This window comes from Panulirus ornatus, chromosome 19 (genome assembly GCF_036320965.1).
Source record: "Panulirus ornatus isolate Po-2019 chromosome 19, ASM3632096v1, whole genome shotgun sequence".
Classification (NCBI taxonomy): domain Eukaryota; kingdom Metazoa; phylum Arthropoda; class Malacostraca; order Decapoda; family Palinuridae; genus Panulirus; species Panulirus ornatus.
This window is the reverse complement of record NC_092242.1, coordinates 59,424,987-59,443,519: the sequence shown is the minus strand read 5'-3', so window position 1 is coordinate 59,443,519 and position 18,533 is coordinate 59,424,987. Positions and strand designations below refer to the sequence as shown.

The 18,533-nt window shown below is 44.6% G+C and overlaps 1 protein-coding gene across 3 annotated transcripts in view; it reads left to right on the top strand.

The window, feature by feature from the left end:
- Positions 1 to 18,533, top strand: part of LOC139755549 (tyrosine aminotransferase-like) — a 95,542-nt gene that overhangs the window by 36,943 nt on the left and 40,066 nt on the right. For all 3 annotated transcript variants that reach the window (XM_071673995.1, XM_071673994.1, XM_071673993.1), the window contains exons 3-4: positions 8,792 to 8,896; positions 14,701 to 14,768. In XM_071673995.1, coding sequence (XP_071530096.1) covers positions 8,792 to 8,896; positions 14,701 to 14,768 — 173 coding nt within the window. The remainder of the gene's footprint in view (positions 1 to 8,791; positions 8,897 to 14,700; positions 14,769 to 18,533) is intronic.

Genomic DNA, 18,533 nt, shown 5'->3' with positions numbered 1-18,533 from the left:
GTAAGATCGAGCAAACCGCTGTACATCAAGCAGTCCTCGTTTTCTCGAGAATTGTGGTTTCGGTATATCAGTGGACGGGGGAGTTTGACCGCAATGTGATCAACGTGTGACGAGAATGACTGAAGATGACGCGGGTAATGTCGCAGTTTGAACTTTGCAAACTGTTATCAAAACCATGACAAAACCATGATTTGCTGTCGAATGTTTATCTTCGTTCTGTGGTATGAATCTGGCTAGAATCTTTTATTTTTTCCTCTTAATAGAGAATGAGTAACGAGTCTGGGATATCCATTAATATTTTTACACGTTAGCTGACAACCACGTACATCCACTGCTTCCTAAACAAACTTCACTCATCACGCCAAAACCCCAAAGAAAAATTGATACAGGATAAATAAATATATATATATATATATATATATATATATATATATATATATATATATATATATATATATATATATATATATATATTATCCCTGGAGATAGAGGAGAAAGAATACTTCCCACGTATTCCATGCGTGTCGTACAAGGCGACTAAAATGGGAGAGAGCAGGGGCTGGAAATCCTCCCCTTCCGTTTTTAATTTTCCAAAAAAAGGAACAGAGAAGGGGGCCAAGTGAGGAAATTTCTTCTAAGGCTCAGTCCTCTGTTCTTAACGCTACCTCGCTAGTGCGGGAAATGGCGAATATGTATGAAAAAAATTATATATATATATATATATATATATATATATATATATATATATATATATATATATATATATATGATTGTGTAGGGTGACGATTAGCTGTCACGACTGGCTGAAGACTTTAGAAGTTCTTACGCAAGGATTGGCTACGGGGCCTAGAGTGAGTGACGCAGCTGCACGGCTAGATGTATACAACAAGCAGGCCAGGCCAGGCCAGGCCAGGAGAGCACCGCCATTAATATAGGGTTGGATACTCTGGTTATGGCCTCCGGGAAGAGGTTTACATCACCACGCTCCTCTTTAGTCTCTCTCTCTCTCTCTCTCTCTCTCTTGTTCTTCCTTTTCGTACATTTCTTCCCGTCGACCAGGCATCGCTCGCGGCGGGCGCTTCACCTCTTAAAACCTTTTCAGCATAAAACCATGACTGGGAAATGTCCGCCAGTAGTTCCTGCAGCGGTGGACAAGACCTGCGTCGTGTTGTGCTGTGATGAGCACCTCGCTCTGGAGAACAAGTACCCCCCAACCCTCTCTCTCTCTCTCTCTCTCTCTCTCTCTCTCTCTCTCTCTCTCTCTCTCTCCCGGGCACAAACAATGGAGTTTTTCCACCAGTTTCAAATATTCTTTTTTGTTTCTGTTAACGGTGGCTTTCTGAATGGGCTTTAAGGCGCTCTCATTTTTTTTTTTGTGCGTAGGTTTATGGAGTTCTTTTATAGGGTTTTTAGTAAATTTTTTTTCCTTGTCTGTGTGGAATGTGTGTCACCCTGGGATCTTTAGCCACTATTCTTATAACAGACTTTTGCAGACTTCTTTCTTTTCTTTTTAACTTTCTGTATGAAGTGTATTTTCCTTCTTTTTCATACTTTTTTCTTCTTTATTCTTTTTTATTTATCTAATTTTCTTCTTTTCTTTTATTTTTTTCAAAGGTTCCCACTACTGGCGCAGACCTTGTGGTACACTATCACAACATCGAAAACACAGTGTCTTGAGCTGTTATTGTAAATAATGTTAAACAACTTCGGTGTTAAACAACTTCGGTGATTCTTCACTTTGACTCTGGCAAGCATTCCTCCTTCATACAGCGCGTACACAACCCTCCTACAAAGAACATACACCTGCACTGCAGTTATACGATTACCTACAAATGTATCTTTCCACATGCACAAAGTAGCCATGCTCCCTCATCACGTAAAATATCGTATCTCAAATATCGAAGTGTGTAGGTTAGACTGTATGAAACATAATGCGGACATTACCATACGAAAATGATTTACACATGCAGTGCCTGTGAGCACACTCAAAAGGATGCGTATCACAAATACAGAGAAATACATCATAGAGTATATTGTATCATTTCCACTGCAGAGATGAAAGTGAAGAGGAGGCCTGAACACAGACACACACACACACACACGCACACACACACACACACACACACACACACACACACACAGTTCTTATATTTCTACGAGAGGGTAAGTTCTGTTTCACATAAAAAAAAAAAAAAAGGCTAGGGAGATTATCTGTATCTGGACTGCCAGAAAGCATTTGACACTGCGCCACACTGAAGAGCGGAAAAGGAGCTGGATCTCCAGTTAGAAATAATGGGGTCTACTTCTTTGACGTATAGAATATCTTAGCGGAGGGGAAGAAAGAACGCTAGTCAGAGGAAGCCTTGTACACCATGCCTAAAGTAATCATGTACTGTATAGCTGAAGAGGCCACGGACACGTATGCCATGGCTGAGAAGGTCATTTACACCCCTAATCCATCTGGCGGAAGAACGTGGGTCTGAAATGGCACCCACGATGTTCAACTTGCTCATGATATGTTACGTTAACTTTTTTCTAAGCCTGCACAGCAGGAGGCCATGTGCGAGACGACGGAGTACCTCAACATGTTATGTTTAACTCAGGCAAGCATTGTAACACGTTATATCTACCTGACACGGGGATTCTAAAGCTATGCTGAAGTGAGACTAGGATTCTAATTCACTATTTCTAAGGTAATCCTTCTACTCAACTCAAGGTTGGGCTGTGTTGATAACTAGTAGTGTCCCACTGGAGCATTGAATGTACCAGGCTACGTCCAACCAGGACACGTTTTCTAAAAGGTTCCGTTCCTCTAGAAACCGCATTGTAACAGGATCTGTTCACCAGGAACAGCTTTCTTACTGGATCTCACTAAGTTAAAGCATTGTTCTTAAAGGACAAGTCACTGGTGGTTTCGAACGTCGGTGGTGTAGAGCTTAGCAGCATTGCTGACCATGACGCATGCCGCCCAGGGTCGCGGCAGTAGTTCCCCAGTCATTCCAGCTATTCATACTCCCCCGACGGCTCAATCGATAAACCGGGTAATTGGTTTAAACTAGGATATATATATATATATATATATATATATATATATATATATATATATATATATATATATATATATATTTTTTTTTTTTTTTTTCATTTTCATACTATTCGCCATTTCCCGCGATAGCGAGGTAGCATTAAGAACAGAGGACTGGGCCTTTGAGGGAATATCCTCACCTGGCCCTCTTCTCTGTTCCTTCTTATGGAAAATAAAAAAAAAAAAAACGAGAGGGGAGGATTTCCAGCCCCCCGCTCCCTCCCCTTTTAGTCGCCTTCTACGACACGCAGGGAATACGTGGGAAGTATTCTTTCTCCCCTATCCTCATAAGGGGATATATATATATATATATATATATATATATATATATATATATATATATATATATATATATATATATATATATATATATATATATCTTTCTTTCATATTATTCGCCATTTCCCGCGTTAGCGAGGTAGCGATAAGAACAGAGGACTGGGCCTTTGAGGGAATATCCTCAGCTGACCCCCTTCTCTGTTCCTTCTTTTGGAAAATAATAAAAAAAAAACGAGAGGGGAGGATTTCCAGCCCCCAGCTCCCTTCCCTTTTAGTCGCCTTCTACAACATGCAGGGAATACATGGGAAGTATTCTTTATCCCCTATTCCATGTGTGGCGAGGTGGCGATAGGAACGAATAAAGGCAGACAGGGTGAACCGTGCGCATGAGTATATATGTATGTGTCTGTGTGTGCATATATATGTGTACATTGAGATGTATAGGTATGCATACCTGCGTGTGTGGACGTGCATGTACATACATTGTGTATGTGGGTGGGTTGGGCCACCCCCTCGTCTGCCTCCCCGCGCCACCTCAAAAACGCGGGAGACAGCGACAAAGCAAAATAAATATATATATATATATATATATATATATATATATATATATATATATATATATATATATATATATATATACATATATTGCAAGAGGTCACAGTGGTGCGCATGATGTAGTATATGCAAAAAACACAGGAAAATGAAACACAATAAGTTCCCAAATTTATCGTGTTCCCTTTTCCTGTTTTTCCATATATATATATATATATACTTAGAAAAGCAAATGGATTTGTATGTAGCATTTATGGATCTGGAGAAGGCGTATGATAGAGTTGATAGAGATGCTCTGTGGAAGGTATTAAGAATATATGGTGTGGGAGGCAAGTTGTTAGAAGCAGTGAAAAGTTTTTATCGAGGATGTAAGGCATGTGTACGTGTAGGAAGAGAGGAAAGTGATCGGTTCTCATTGAATGTAGGTTATATATATATATGGGTGAAAGAATACTTCCCACGTATTCCCTGCGTGTCGTAGAAGGCGACTAAAAGGGAAGGGAGCGGGGGGCTGGAAATCCTCTCCTCTCGTTTTTTTGTTTTTTTTTCCAAAAGAATGAACAGAGAAGGGGGCCAGGTGAGGATATTCCCTCTAAGGCCCAGTCCTCTGTTCTTAACGCTACCTCGCTAACGCGGGAAATGGCGAATAGTATGAAAGAAAAAAGAAAGATATATATATATTGCTATCCATCTTTCTGACAATCAGTCTACCGACCTATTAATCCTTCTATCTATCTACCAATCTACCTATCTATCTTATCCTTTATCAGACACGATCATTTCCCCACTCGGCTCTAGTCGCTGTCTTTGTGCAGGAGACGGTGCTACGTCTCCCCTCCTAACACAATTAAGTACCACCTCTCAGCTCGAACCAATATCGACCCAGACCTCCGCCTTCTTGACCCGTCTTTATCCCCAGTGTCTCCTAAGTCTGCTTACCGTAGGTCAGCGAGTTCATTACGTAAAAAAAGTCATCGTACTGAAAGACCTAAATTGTAATATGTGGGTTTAAGGTATCGTACCTCAGGGGATGAATTATCGTACTCATCGGGTGGAATGATCGTTCTCGAAGGGGTTAGGTCGTCGTACTCCCGGGAGGTGAACTATCTTACTTGAGGGTCCGTGGGTCATCGCACTCAATGGGCGAGTCACAGCACTCAAACGGTCGTCCCTGAAGTCTTAGGTCATCACTGTCCACGCTTGTAATTGCTCGTGCTCAGGAGTTACGTCACAGTACTCAACTGTGATGTAAGCATGTCACTGTGAGTCCGGTTTGTCACTGTAGCCAGGGCGACGTCATGTCTTTCCCTTCAATCTGGAGGCTCCAGTCGAGCACAGAGGGCCCGATCAATCGAGGCCTATGAACGGGTGGATAAGGTGAGGAAGCAATGCGAAAAGAGGAAATATATCTCAAGACATTTGGAGGACGTAGAAAATTTGCCCTTGGAAAAAGGCACAGATCGTAGCTGTTAGGAAAGACACACGGTGGGGGGGAGAGAGAGAGAGAGAGAGAGAGAGAGAGAGAGAGAGAGAGAGAGAGAGAGAGAGAGAGAGAGACGTTCCAAAGCCTCGAGGTCTATGGAAGGAAACTGGTATTAGCGGATAACCCTGAGTTGCCGACAACGGGCACTCACGGTGATCACGTGACGCAAGAGCTGGCTGGCTGGCTTGCTATTGCGTGATCTATCTAGTGGTCCTTGTAGCAGAGGGGCTCAATTATTTTCATCCAGGAGGTTATGTCGAGTGTAGCCAGGGGGTTATGTCAGTGTAGCCATGGGGTTATGTCGGGTGTAGCCAGGAGGTTATGTCAGTGTAGCCAGGGGGTTATGTCGAGTGCAGCCAGGGGGTTATGTCAGTGTAGCCATGAGGTTATGTCAGTGTAGCCAGGGGGTTATGTCAGTGTAGCCATGAGGTTATGTCAGTGTAGCCAGGGGGTTATGTCAGTGTAGCCAGGAGGTTATGTCAGTGTAGCCAGGGGGTTATGTCAGTGTAGCCATGAGGTTATGTCAGTGTAGCCAGGGGGTTATGTCAGTGTAGCCAGGGGGTTATGTCAGTGTAGCCAGGAGGTTATGTCAGTGTAGTCAGGGGGTTATGTCAGTGTAGCCATGAGTTTATGTCAGTGTAGCCATGAGGTTATGTCAGTGTAGTCAGGGGGTTATGTCGAGTGTAGCCAGGAAGTTATGTCAGTGTAGTCAGGGTTTGTGTCAGTGTAGCCATGAGGTTATGTCAGTGTAGTCAGGGTTTGTGTCAGCGTTATGTCATCATGCCCAAAGGAACGAGTTTTTAAAAGTGTTGCCTGTGTCCTGTAAGGACTTCAGCTATTATATTAAAGGCCTGGAAGCCATCCTATCCAGTTCCACAAACAATCAAACTTCTCCCAGCAATAGCCTGACTTTCTGACCTGACTCAGGGGTACAAACAAAAGACATAACCAGGGAGAGACCTTACAGAAGCCTAGAAATAAGCACCAAATATTTTTAACTGGCTCAGACAGGAACACCAAACTTAAACGCAGAGGTGCCAAATTTGGAAGATCCTGAAGGCAGATGACAATTGTCGAATGAACCTAGCGACCTCCCTGGGATAAATTCAAGCCATCTTTCCATTACGAGACTAAATTCCAAAGAGAGTGATCCTGTATCTACCCCATGGTGTGTACCATGAAGGGTATGTAAAGATGCTTGCACACGAGCGGAGGGAGATGCAAAAGCAGCAGGCAGGAATAACCAAGAACTAACAGTAAGAAACAGGCCAGCTCTGCCTCAGGCCAGGTGGGCGGGCCAGATGCATAGTTGCCAACTTGTCTCATTTGCGAATATCGCTAAAATCGTGCACAAAAGTAGCGAAAAATGTTGCTAAGAATATAAAAGTTCACATGTATTGAGCCGCAAGCTACTATGCGTTCACATTTTATCACTTGAGTCAATATAAACAGTATGACTGTGAGTAAAATCTTAATCAGTTCTTTTAAATAAGGCGTCTGACGCCAAATACGAAAGACGTTCGTTTCGGGAGCGTGTAGAGTGATCGCAACGCGGGAGATTTATGTCAATTTAGCGAAAAAAAAAACAACAGGAAACCTCAGCTGACTTGCATGTCTTCCCGCCCACTGCAGGAGACTCGACACATCTGCTTACGCCAGAGAAGACTCTGCTTCCGTCAGCACACTGGAAGAGCGGGGCAGTGACGTTGACACAGCGAGGTCCTCGCTCATGTACTACCTCGGGGCAGTAACGCCTCAGGGAGGCCCTAGCTGTTCCCAGCTAGCGTCATTGCAGAGCTATACACAACAGCGTATAGTTGCAAGCGCAGTACTAACTCTACCTGTCAGAAGTCATTTCGAGTGACTTTCGAGATGACTTCTTTTTTTCTATTCTTGCCTTACGAAGTTATCGTTAGCGTTCCCTTTTCTTCATCTTCCACCGAATGAAACGCCATTCTCCAGTAGATGACGGAGATAATGCGAGACATTCGAGAAGAGAATGTTGCAGAATGTTCACCCGTTCCCCGGGCTGGGTAGCTGGACGTATGTGGTTCTAGAACGTTCTGCGGAATTCGGTGGGTCAAGATCTCTAAGGCTGGCGGGGCAGCAGTCTTGTATTCTTCGTTCACTTTGCACCAGGTCTTCTCTGATCATGATCGCCTTTGTCCTTACGTTAATACGGTTCTTGGAATGAAAGATATGAACGTTCCTAGTGTTACAGCCCAGGGCGCTTCTGTCAGCATCCTAGCTTGCCAGAATATACTAAACACTAGTTTATATATATATATATATATATATATATATATATATATATATATATATATATATATATATATATATATATAAAGTCGTCCATCGTTACTAACCCGTTCCTCAAGTACTTGTAGTGTTTCTAGATCTTTCCCTCCGCCTTAGATCACCTTCACCCTCACTCTACCCCCTGCCCCATGACTTCGACACAGACAAGGTACCCCTCCCAGCACCCCACGGTCGCTCAGCCAGTAAGAACTGGTATAGGTTATGTAAGTGGTCGGTGGGAGAGGGGGTTAGGGGGTTGAATAGTAGGAGGAGGGTGTTGAGTGGTAGCAGTCTGGTGTGTAGAGCAAAGGTGAAGGGTATTGGAGAACAAGGAAGGTGGGTAAGAGGATTCGTAAGGAGGTCTCTTCCGTCATTTTACTCACCAGAAGGGCGAGCCAGGCTGGAGGATGACCTCCTGCACCTGACACCTCACACTTAACCTCTTGAGTACGGCGACTTTAATCTCTTAAGGCGACTTAACCCCTTGAGTACGGCAGCGTAACCTCTTGAGTAAGGAGACGTAAAGTCTTCGTACTCATAAGGTTCAGTCATCTTACTTGAATGTGTTAAAGTCTTCGTGCTTCGGACGATAGGTTATCGTCCTTAATTGATCAAGTCATCGTACTCAGTGAACTAGACCGTTGCACTTAAAGGGGGGGAGGGGGTCAGCGAAGTGTAAGTAACACAAGTGGTGATGCAATCCAGGCCAAGCACTTGGTGGACACCGCCTGCAGTACGAAGCTGCTAAGCCAACAGACGCTGGATGGAGTCTACCTTGGAAATGACCAGCATAACCGAACAGGCAGCAGCTATAAGGGCCCGCAGGTGGTTGACCTGGGAGGTCAAACACCTGCAATCTGACCCCCAACTTTCGTCCATACATGATATATACATGATACATACATTACATACACATTATGCATTCATCATAAATACATTATACATATACATACATTATATATACATTATACATACATGTTCCATAATTATATTCATGTCTTACAAAAAAAATATTTATTGTTATCTTAAAATTCCCTCTTACTATAAAACTGATTTGATAAGAAAATAACTTTTTTTTTTCCTCTATTTCCTAGGTGACCCAACTGTGTTCGGAAACTTAAAACCAACCAAGGAGATCACCGAAGCCCTAGTCGAATCCATACGGAGCTTCAAGCATAACGGATACGCCCCCAGCACAGGTTGGTCCTCTGCTCATATGCTTTTACAGACACACACACACACACACACACATATATATATATATATATATATATATATATATATATATATATATATATATATATATATATATATATATATACATACATTTGTTTACTCGCTAGAAATATTTTTGAAAGGTTCTTGGTTTTGACCATGTCACCTTCTTCAGGGGTTCGGCTACACTCACTGAGTAGCAAGGACACGATGTACCCTGAATGAAGAAGGCCTTGGACGAGGCTGTACTTTGTTTCGTCAGGTGACCCTGGTTCAGCTTCACCAAAAGACGACTATTTACCAAAGGCGCTTCCTGAAGCAGGCGCTGTCCGGTGACATTACGAATGACGGAGAGCGGATGAGGCCATTCTTCGTCTGTTCCTGGCGCTAACGCTGGAAACGGGCGAACAAATATGAAATATATATATATATATATATATATATATATATATATATATATATATATATATATATATATAGAGGCTGACAGAGATGATCTATCTTACACCCTCTGTCTTGGCACCGATGATCTTACTCTGTCTCTCACTAAAGATAACTTACGAAATCAAATTCCAACTTTCTATCTGATCTTATCCTTACATTTTCTTCCGCTTTTTTTTCATCGATCTTTTCTATACCTTTACCATATCATTTTCTTTCCTCGACCTTTTTTGATTTATGTTTTGATTAAGAACTTGGCTTCAGTGAGCACAATGGTCCGTGACTGGAATCTTTGGTGGAGAATAAGAGACATTATAAATATATATATATATATATATATATATATATATATATATATATATATATATATATATATATATATATATATATGTGTGTGTGTGTATGTGTGTGTGTGTGTGTGTGTGTATTCCTGCTGACTGAACTTCCTCATGGGAAGCGATGACGTATTAGGAAAACTAAAGCTTATGCTGATACCAACATTTGGTCTGCAGTTGAAATTCGGGTTCTTACACTGTGTCCACCAGCGCGACACACAACCCTCTTATTGTCCCATCTTGTTACTTCGTTCTCACAAGTTTTAAGTTATAGCTGGTTTATTCAAGTGTAATTCACTTATATAATTCTTAGTTCAGTTTTCATTTGCATATTATTTTCCTACAAAGTTCCCAGTGATCCTTGTGTAGATATTGCAGCTCAGTGACAATGAATTTAGAGGCTGTGAAGTCTGAGTGTCGTCCAGGAATAAGAAATGAACATGATCTTGGTAGCAGACTGGAAGTGGAATGGGAAAACAAGAACAACGGATCAATCAAACAAAAGCGACACCAGTGATCACAATGATCGAGTTACAGACCAGGAGGAGGAGGTGGTGGTGACCTTGGTCGACATGGCTGGCGACTACGTCTGGTTAGGACATTCCTGAAAAATGTATATGTGTACCGGGGATAAACGTGACTCACCCGCCCTAACTGGCAGTAACAACGTCCCAAAAACCTTTGGTGGTTGAGATCCAGGGGCACTCCTAGAGGCGAGTAGGAAAGGACGATGGCTTCAGGGAGGTGGCGCTCAACCCGGGCCCCTTCACCGGCTACCACCACCAGCACAGCAGCAAAGTGGGAGCACCTCAGGACGCGCGGCTGTCCCTCGATCATTACTAAACCTGTCGAGCAACTGAAATACCATCGCCAGGAACCACCTCCTCCTCCTCCTCTTCCTCCTCTTTCCCACTGTTTATAACTTCCTGTATCGTCACTACGATGATGTATGTTATCTTTGTTTTCCTGCTGTTAGATTCGCCAGGTTCTGTGACAAAGCCTACAGGTCCTTCTTTTGGCGGCCTCTTTCTCTCTTCGGTTACCAGACGTTGGTTGTTGGCTGCTGCGTGAGAGAACTGACGTCACATAGTGCTCAGTCAAGCCCAGATGTGTGTGTGTGTGTGTGTGTGTGTGTGTGTGTGTGTGTGTGCATGTGTGCGCGTGCAGCGTCGTTCGTGCAGGCAGACACATGGCAACAAGCCCAAGGCAAGCAACCTTGCGGGGACTTAATCTACCCACTGCGTCACCAGTCATTACATTAGCACTTGCAACTGTCTCTGCGGGGAATCTCTCTCTCTCTCTCTCTCTCTCTCTCTCTCTCTCTCTCTCTCTCTCTCTCTCTCTCATTAGAGGGAACATTAAATATCGCAGATGGAGAGAGAGAGGGAAAGAAAGGACGAGGTGGAAGTGATCGCCACCTCTGCCTGGCTGAACCACACAGGAGCCGGGTGTTTGTGTGGGTAGCGGTGGGGGGTTCGGGAGGAAAGATGGAACGTTCAAGAGACACTTTTACAGTCTGACTCCCGCCTTACTACTATGATATCCTTACTATGTTCGCTACGGAACTCCTGCTGTAGATATGTACAGTCAGAAGAAGAGATAATCTCTTGAAAATATGGTTTTAGTTTCCTTCAGAGTGCTCGTGGGTGTGGCGGCTCGAGGTCAAAGACTGCAAGATATAACTTGGTCGTCTCCATGACCTACTGCAGTCTTAACAGTGGCGTTTGTATATTACTTTGCCCCGCTACAGTCGAGATGGATGCACCAAATTCAAAACCCGCGATTACGATGTGATATTATAAATCGATGAACTAAATCATGTTGGGTGAACACAGATATTTCATAATGGAGGCAGAATTCATAACCAGACAAAAGAAAAATTGTCTCTTTATAAAGACGTCTTTGTGATATCAAGGGAGTGTTTATCTCTGGTTCACCACACGGACCGAGCAGACACACACTCTGTAAGGCCACACGCAGTCCTCCTGCTCGGATGCAATACATTAAATGGTTCATAATTTCTCCTGCAGTTGTAACCATTGTGCCTAACCAACACACCCTATAGGTATACACGTAATGTACTCAACTTGATACTAAGAGCCTTATTTTCCCTTTTTTTTTCCTCTCATATAAGTCTTCTTTCATCTTATTACATTGTCTAAAGACTTTTATTTTTCATTCCTTAAGTCTGTCAATATATACACGGCAATTATTCAACTCCCCCTCCACCAGCTCTGTTGGACAATAACTGGTACAGTTAAGCTTATGTACAAAAAAGAGGAGAGAGAGAGAGAGAGAGAGAGAGAGAGAGAGAGAGAGAGAGAGAGAGGCGGACGCATTCTGCTCAGGTTGTGCAACCCTATATCGGATTCCCCTCCCCCCAGGAGCAACCACTGAAGCTTTACAGAAGGTTGATTCGTGTGTGTTATGGGGTATTGCTCACACAACGTGGGAAAAGCTCTCTTCCTCCACCTTCCAATCATTCCAGTTTTTGTACACTGTACATCTTTTCATGGACGATGCAATGTCTGGCTCCTTTTGACCTTTAACTGTTGCAAGCCACTGACCTCAGCATTACACACGGTACACCTTCCTTCCCCATTGAGTTGCCTCCTAAAAAGACAGTTCAAAACCCATCAGTTCTTCTTCCTCTCTCCCTTCTCATCTTGGACGCCTTCCTCTTCGCCAGAGCGTTTCTTCTGCTCTCGACACCTGGTTGCTTGCGTGTCTGTTCCTTTAGCAAGATTACGCTAGCGCCAGACTGAACACTACATTCCACATATATTGTCTGGGATAACATCTTACGAATTTTCATAAACCACTTCGATAATTACTGTATTACTACTGCAGGAGAGCCTGAGACTTGCCATTTAGTTTGCACGTGACAGAGGAACATCTTTTCAAACAGTCATTAACTTCAGCCCCGACACGGGAAAGCCATATTCACAGCTCAGTAATCAATTATCATTATATATATATATATATATATATATATATATATATATATATATATATATATATATATATATATATATATATATATAAAGACACTGATCTCTTGACTACTTCATACAGTAGACTCTTGTAGCCCTGTCCTCGTACCTCTCGATGATTAAACCACTAAGAGACTCGCCCAAAAGATTCAGTCTGGCTTTTCTACGGTTTCAATTCCAAAGTAACGACAAAGCTTTTGTAGCCAGAGTTCTCGTCAGCTTAGTGTTCGGCTCTATCAATATGGACATGCGGACGGACGCGGAGGCCGGAACTGGAGGGTTCTAGGAAGCATCTGCAGCACTTCTGTGACATTTGACCTCTTGAGCCTGTGACTGTTAAATCAGTGGAATTCTGATGGTTCTAGAGAGTTTGCGGAACGAGGTAGATGTTTATGCATCAATTCTGACTGAGGTTTATCTCTGAAAATCAATTTGTTAATGATGTCTTGTTATTCTACCCTTGTTCTTAAGACCTTTCTCTTCCTGGGCCTTCCAAGGGATCCCTTAGGAAAGAAGCCAAAGGTAAAGGGTCCAGAGTCCTCCCTCCTCCACACTAGGGAGGACCTGAGACTTTGAGTAAACACACCACGAAAACCAAAGTCCGAATGGACGAAGGTGCAGTAAAAGTGAGGTGCGAGTCTTTTTCCCTGGTGTTCAGTGCTGGCGTCACTCATTCTAGACAGAGCATCGGAACACACGCATTTAGTATCCCTGGATCTCATACCTGCACAGAGAGAGGCCTCGACTCCTTAATCTTCATCGATTACAACAGGCTCAGAAAACGATTCAATATACGTCATTGGTGCCAGTTCCTTCCCTCCATAAATCTTGATATGACACCACATTTCATCTTGAATCTTCTCATTCATATTACTCGGGCCAACCACATAAGCAGTTGGTAATACACTTAATGGACCAATAGATTCCAGGGCTCTGTCACGTCTTACATCATTACTCACAGATTTATCCTCAGCAGCTCTTGGTTTAGATGCATTATTGGGTAACATCTCGATTATCATCAAGACATTACTCACTAGCTATATGTAACTCACACGACTTCTTTCTTCATAACTCTAGATTTTCTTGCGGTGAGAGCTACGCTTCTCGCCTTTTGGCAAACTCTCATCGTAAGTTCTCGTAAACGAATAATGAATCAGCAGTGCTCAAGTACAGTACTGTCAGTTTCTTGGCCACTCCATCATAACTTTGATCTGAGGGTGAACTTTAAGCTGAAGGAGAGGAGGAGGAGGAGGAGGAGGAGGGGGTGGGGGGAATGATTTCTTAAGGATGTCTGCTTGTGTCCGTGTTTGCCTGGAGCGTACTGAAATCATCATCAGACCACTGGAGTGAGGCTACTTCCTGCAGTATTAGAATGCACGACGACACGACCTCGAGGATGACGGTACGATCTGACGGCTTACGTCAAGGGTCATGCTCACATCACCCAAGATGTCTGTATAGAACTGATCATTATATTCTTTTTCCATAATCTTGGTATGTGTAGGCCAGGTCTTCCTCCCGACATTCTTGAACGTACAGGAAAAGTTTTCGTTCCCTTTGTCTGGAGCATTTAAGTCTTCGTCACTTGAGCCTGGACGGACAACAGTGTCTTCAGCCACAGGTCTGGATTTGCAAACCAAACCTTCAATCCAGCCTGTTTGGGACGATCCGGAGGAGCCAGATGCATGAAACAGATATTCATTATATACATGGGAAATGTGAGCCAGGTATTCCCCGGCAACATTTAGGTAAAACAAACATCTCTCAGGAGCGTCTTTGGTCAGTTTACTCATTAGGCTGAGGAACCCTCTTAGGCCATAACACCCGGGATTCCTTCGTAGTGTCTGGACTTCGCCTGCAGAGCAAGAGAGCAAAAATCTTCCTTCTTGAATTATGAGACCTGAACATGCAGGCGATGTCTCACTCCCTGGGCTCTGGAACTTTAACAGAAGAGGTTAGAAGCTCTTCGCTGAGGGACATCTCTAGAACAATGTCTGCAATTTCACATTTCTTTTTCAGGTACAGTGGAGGCGAGAGAGGCGGTCGCCAAGTACTGTTCTGTTCCAGGTCTGGAACTCGAAGCCAAGGTGAGTACAGAAATCCAGAGAGCCTTTCGCCCTCGGCTTTAACTCCCTCAAATCTTCTATTTCACCTCACTCGACTAATTTCCAATTCTCTTCAAGACTTCCTCTCGTTTTCGAATGTACTTTGATTTCTTAAATCCCTCGTTCTTTTCATTACCTTCCTTATTAGAAAAAAAAAGAGCATAAAAGACCAGATATTTGGAATCAGAATGCAATAACTGTGTGGCCTAACAAGGTTCAATAAGGTTTTAATAACATGAACATGAAACTACCGGCCATCATCATCAGCTATCATCACCACCATCGCCACCTCCCGTATCATCACCAGATACGCCATCATTATCTTTCCATCACCACAACCACCATTGCCATCATACACTGGTCTCCCGTCGTCACTATCTTCCCTACGTAACATCATCATCCCAATCACCGTCACCATCAACGACTACCACCTTCTGCACCCTCACTATCATCTCACGTTGTATCATCATCAACTTTCCCTCTCCACTTTCTACTAGTGCATCACTACCATCATCATCATCCTCTCCCTCATCTACACTATCATCACCATCCATCACACCAGGAGTAAAACCTTGCACTATTACTGTCAACGAGCTTCCCATCACCATTAATATAACAATGCAAAACGCCCGCCAAGAGGCTCGCCAGCAACACGGTTCGTATCTTACAAAAGGCAAATGGGGTTAGGGAGAGAGAGAGAGAGAGAGAGAGAGAGAGAGAGAGAGAGAGAGAGAGAGTCACTTGACCGGGAGAAAATGATCCAAAAACTCACTGACCTTCACATCTCCTGTAAGAGTAGTATCTCTTTTTAAAGATATCTACGTTTGTAAATTAGTCAGAGGTTCTGTTATAGCTGACTTATCATGTGTCAAGTCCTTCATTTACACGTATTTTCTCGATCTTGAGAATGTTGATAGTCTTTATTCAACATTTACAAATGAACTTTTCTACTTATGCACGCATCTACCGTGCTATTACATTTACATCTACCGTGTTATTACATCTACATCTACCGTGTTATTGCATACACAATCTTTTTGCCGCAGGGTATACGGTATTAACAGTACACGGGATGGGGTGCATCGCAGTAATATGGTTTACGGGGGGCGACGTGCTGTCAACGGACTAGGCTAAGGCATGTGGAGAGGCTGGGGAAGCCATGAAGGGGTCTGTAGGGCCTGGTTGTGTGTAAGGAGCTGTGGTTTCGGTGCATTACATATGACAGCTAGAGAACAGATGTGAGCTATGCGGCCCTTTTTTTTTTTCGTCTGTCCCTGACGCAACCTGGCTAATGCGGGAAACGGCGAACGAGCATGAAACATCGTGATCCACATCATCATCATCATCAATGAAAGGAACTCGTCTGAATGAAGCCAAACTTTGTCCACTACGTGTAGATCACATCCGGTCAACAGAACCTAATGTCACCACAGCGACTAACATCTTCAGAGTAGAAAATGAATGGCCTTCATTTCAACTTCCTCCCCCCTACCCCACACCACACCTTCTATTCCCCCCCCCCCCCCCCCATCTTCTTTCTAGACCTTGGCCAACCCTCCTTGGCGTCAAGCAGGCCAGACTACGCATCTGGCGCAATGTGTGGCCACGTTTCCTGGCGGCAGCGTGTCGCAGGGCGCGACCCAGCAAGCAGACCCGATTGTACGGTGATCACGGCGTTTCTTCTAAGAGGGTCTGACGGGAGTATGGCTCAAGGACAGAAATAGCGTACGCACTGCCACCTCCTGGTGATGAAGGAGACCTGCAAGTAGACTTCAACATGGCTGCTGGTATATCGAGTATTTGTGATCAACATCATTGGTTATATTTTCTTCCGAGGCCACGACGGACTTTATTTCCACCTCTGGTGTTACGTGTATAAAGCTTTCCCTCCTCCTCCCCATTCCTGCATCCCCGCTCTCTCCTCCCTCTACCCCACGTGCCGCCGCCCTCCCCCCTTAACATCCCCCCTGTCTGTCACGATACAGACTGGCAAATATAGTCTGCATGACTCTGCCTGCCAAACGGCCCTCGAGGTCAAGTTCAAGGAATCTGGACGACAGCTTGGCCAAGATCATCGCCACAGAGTGAAATTCAGAGCTAAGTGCCAGGTTGTCAGCCCTCACTCCATCATGACTACATCAAAACCAAGTCCAGTTCAGTCTGCATGACCCAGGGGAGCCACGTAGGTCAAGTTCAGCTTCACGCTCCCGGTGTGGCGTGAATACGTTCACCAACAACAACTGACACAACCATCATGGCTGGGTGTTTATTCATCTCGTGCTGAATAATTCTGCCAAAGGAATGGACTGATGAGTGAGTTAAGTCACTGCCAACGAGTAGAGGAAATAGAACATTGCCTGTAACTGTGACATCAATGTATACATCTCGTTTACGAGAAATGAAAGAGCTTTTTATTAATGGAATGAAATGATAGAGGAGGTGGATCTACCGTGACCTCTTGGGGCTGGCCGGTACGACCCTGGAGCTTGAAGGTACGACCCCCTGTGTACGATGGCGTGACCTCTGACCACTTAAAGGCCTGGTTATCACACCCAAGGGTCGTGGTGTCGTCGTGGTCAAGCGTCTTACCATATCTAAGGGTCGTGTCGTCGTGCTCAAGATTGGTATCGTCGTCTTCAAATGGAGACTACAAATTCAGAATCTGATACGTGTACAAGTCATATACTCTGCTGCTTGATATACGAGTAAATGGACAAGAATACATCGCAGGAGAGTGTTGCTAACTGCTAAATATAGCAGGAGCCGCCGATAACGTCATACATTTTACAAGCGACTGCTGAAATAATCATACGTAATGCTATGCCGGTGTGTGTCGTCAACAATGTACGAAGTCGTTACTTGCTCTGGTGTGGCTCACACGACTCACAGGTCTCTGATTGTCGCTATGCTCCTCACCTGCGACCTGAGGCGATCCTTCGCCTAGATTACGTGACGGGAAACTATTTTTTCTTTCCCCATTACTACCTGTTACGTTGCTTCGCTGTGCGATGCGGTCCTTCCCCATTACCTGTGATATGTTTCTTCTCCTTTACGTGTAATGTTCTCCTCTTCCACTCCCTGCGCTTCTCCCTCCTACTACTCGTATGACGCGTACGTCCCTCCTCCACTACTTGTGACGCGGTCCACTAACTGTGACGCATCCCTCCCTCCCCCCCTTCCCATCCGTATTACGCGTCCGTCCCTCCTCCACTACCTGTGACGCGGTCCACTAACTGTGACGCATCCCTCCCCCCTACCCCCCCTCTTGCTATCCGTATTACGCGTCCGTCCCTCCCCCACTGCCCGTGACGCGTTCCTCCCCCACTACCCGTGTTACGCGTCCCTACCCAACTAAGCACAAAGGCTGGCGATCGACCTTTTACCGACCTTCAAGACTGCAGCCAATCCATCAATAATTACCACCTGCACCAGTGACGTCATTCACGGAGGTCGGTGATGTAACCGGGTGAGGCAGGTCGTACCGTGGGACACCAGGTGAGGCAGGTCGTACGGGGGCCACCAGGTGAGGCAGGTCGTACCGGGGGACACCAGGTGAGGCAGGTCGTACCGGGAGACACCAGGTGAGGCTGGTCGTACCGGGAGACACCAGGTGAGGCTGGTCGTACCGGGGGACGCCAGGCGAGGCAGGTCGTACCGGGGGACGCCAGGTGAGGCAGGTCGTACAGGGGGGCACCAGGTGAGGCAGGTCGTACCGGGGGACACCAGGTGAGGCAGGTCGTACCGGGG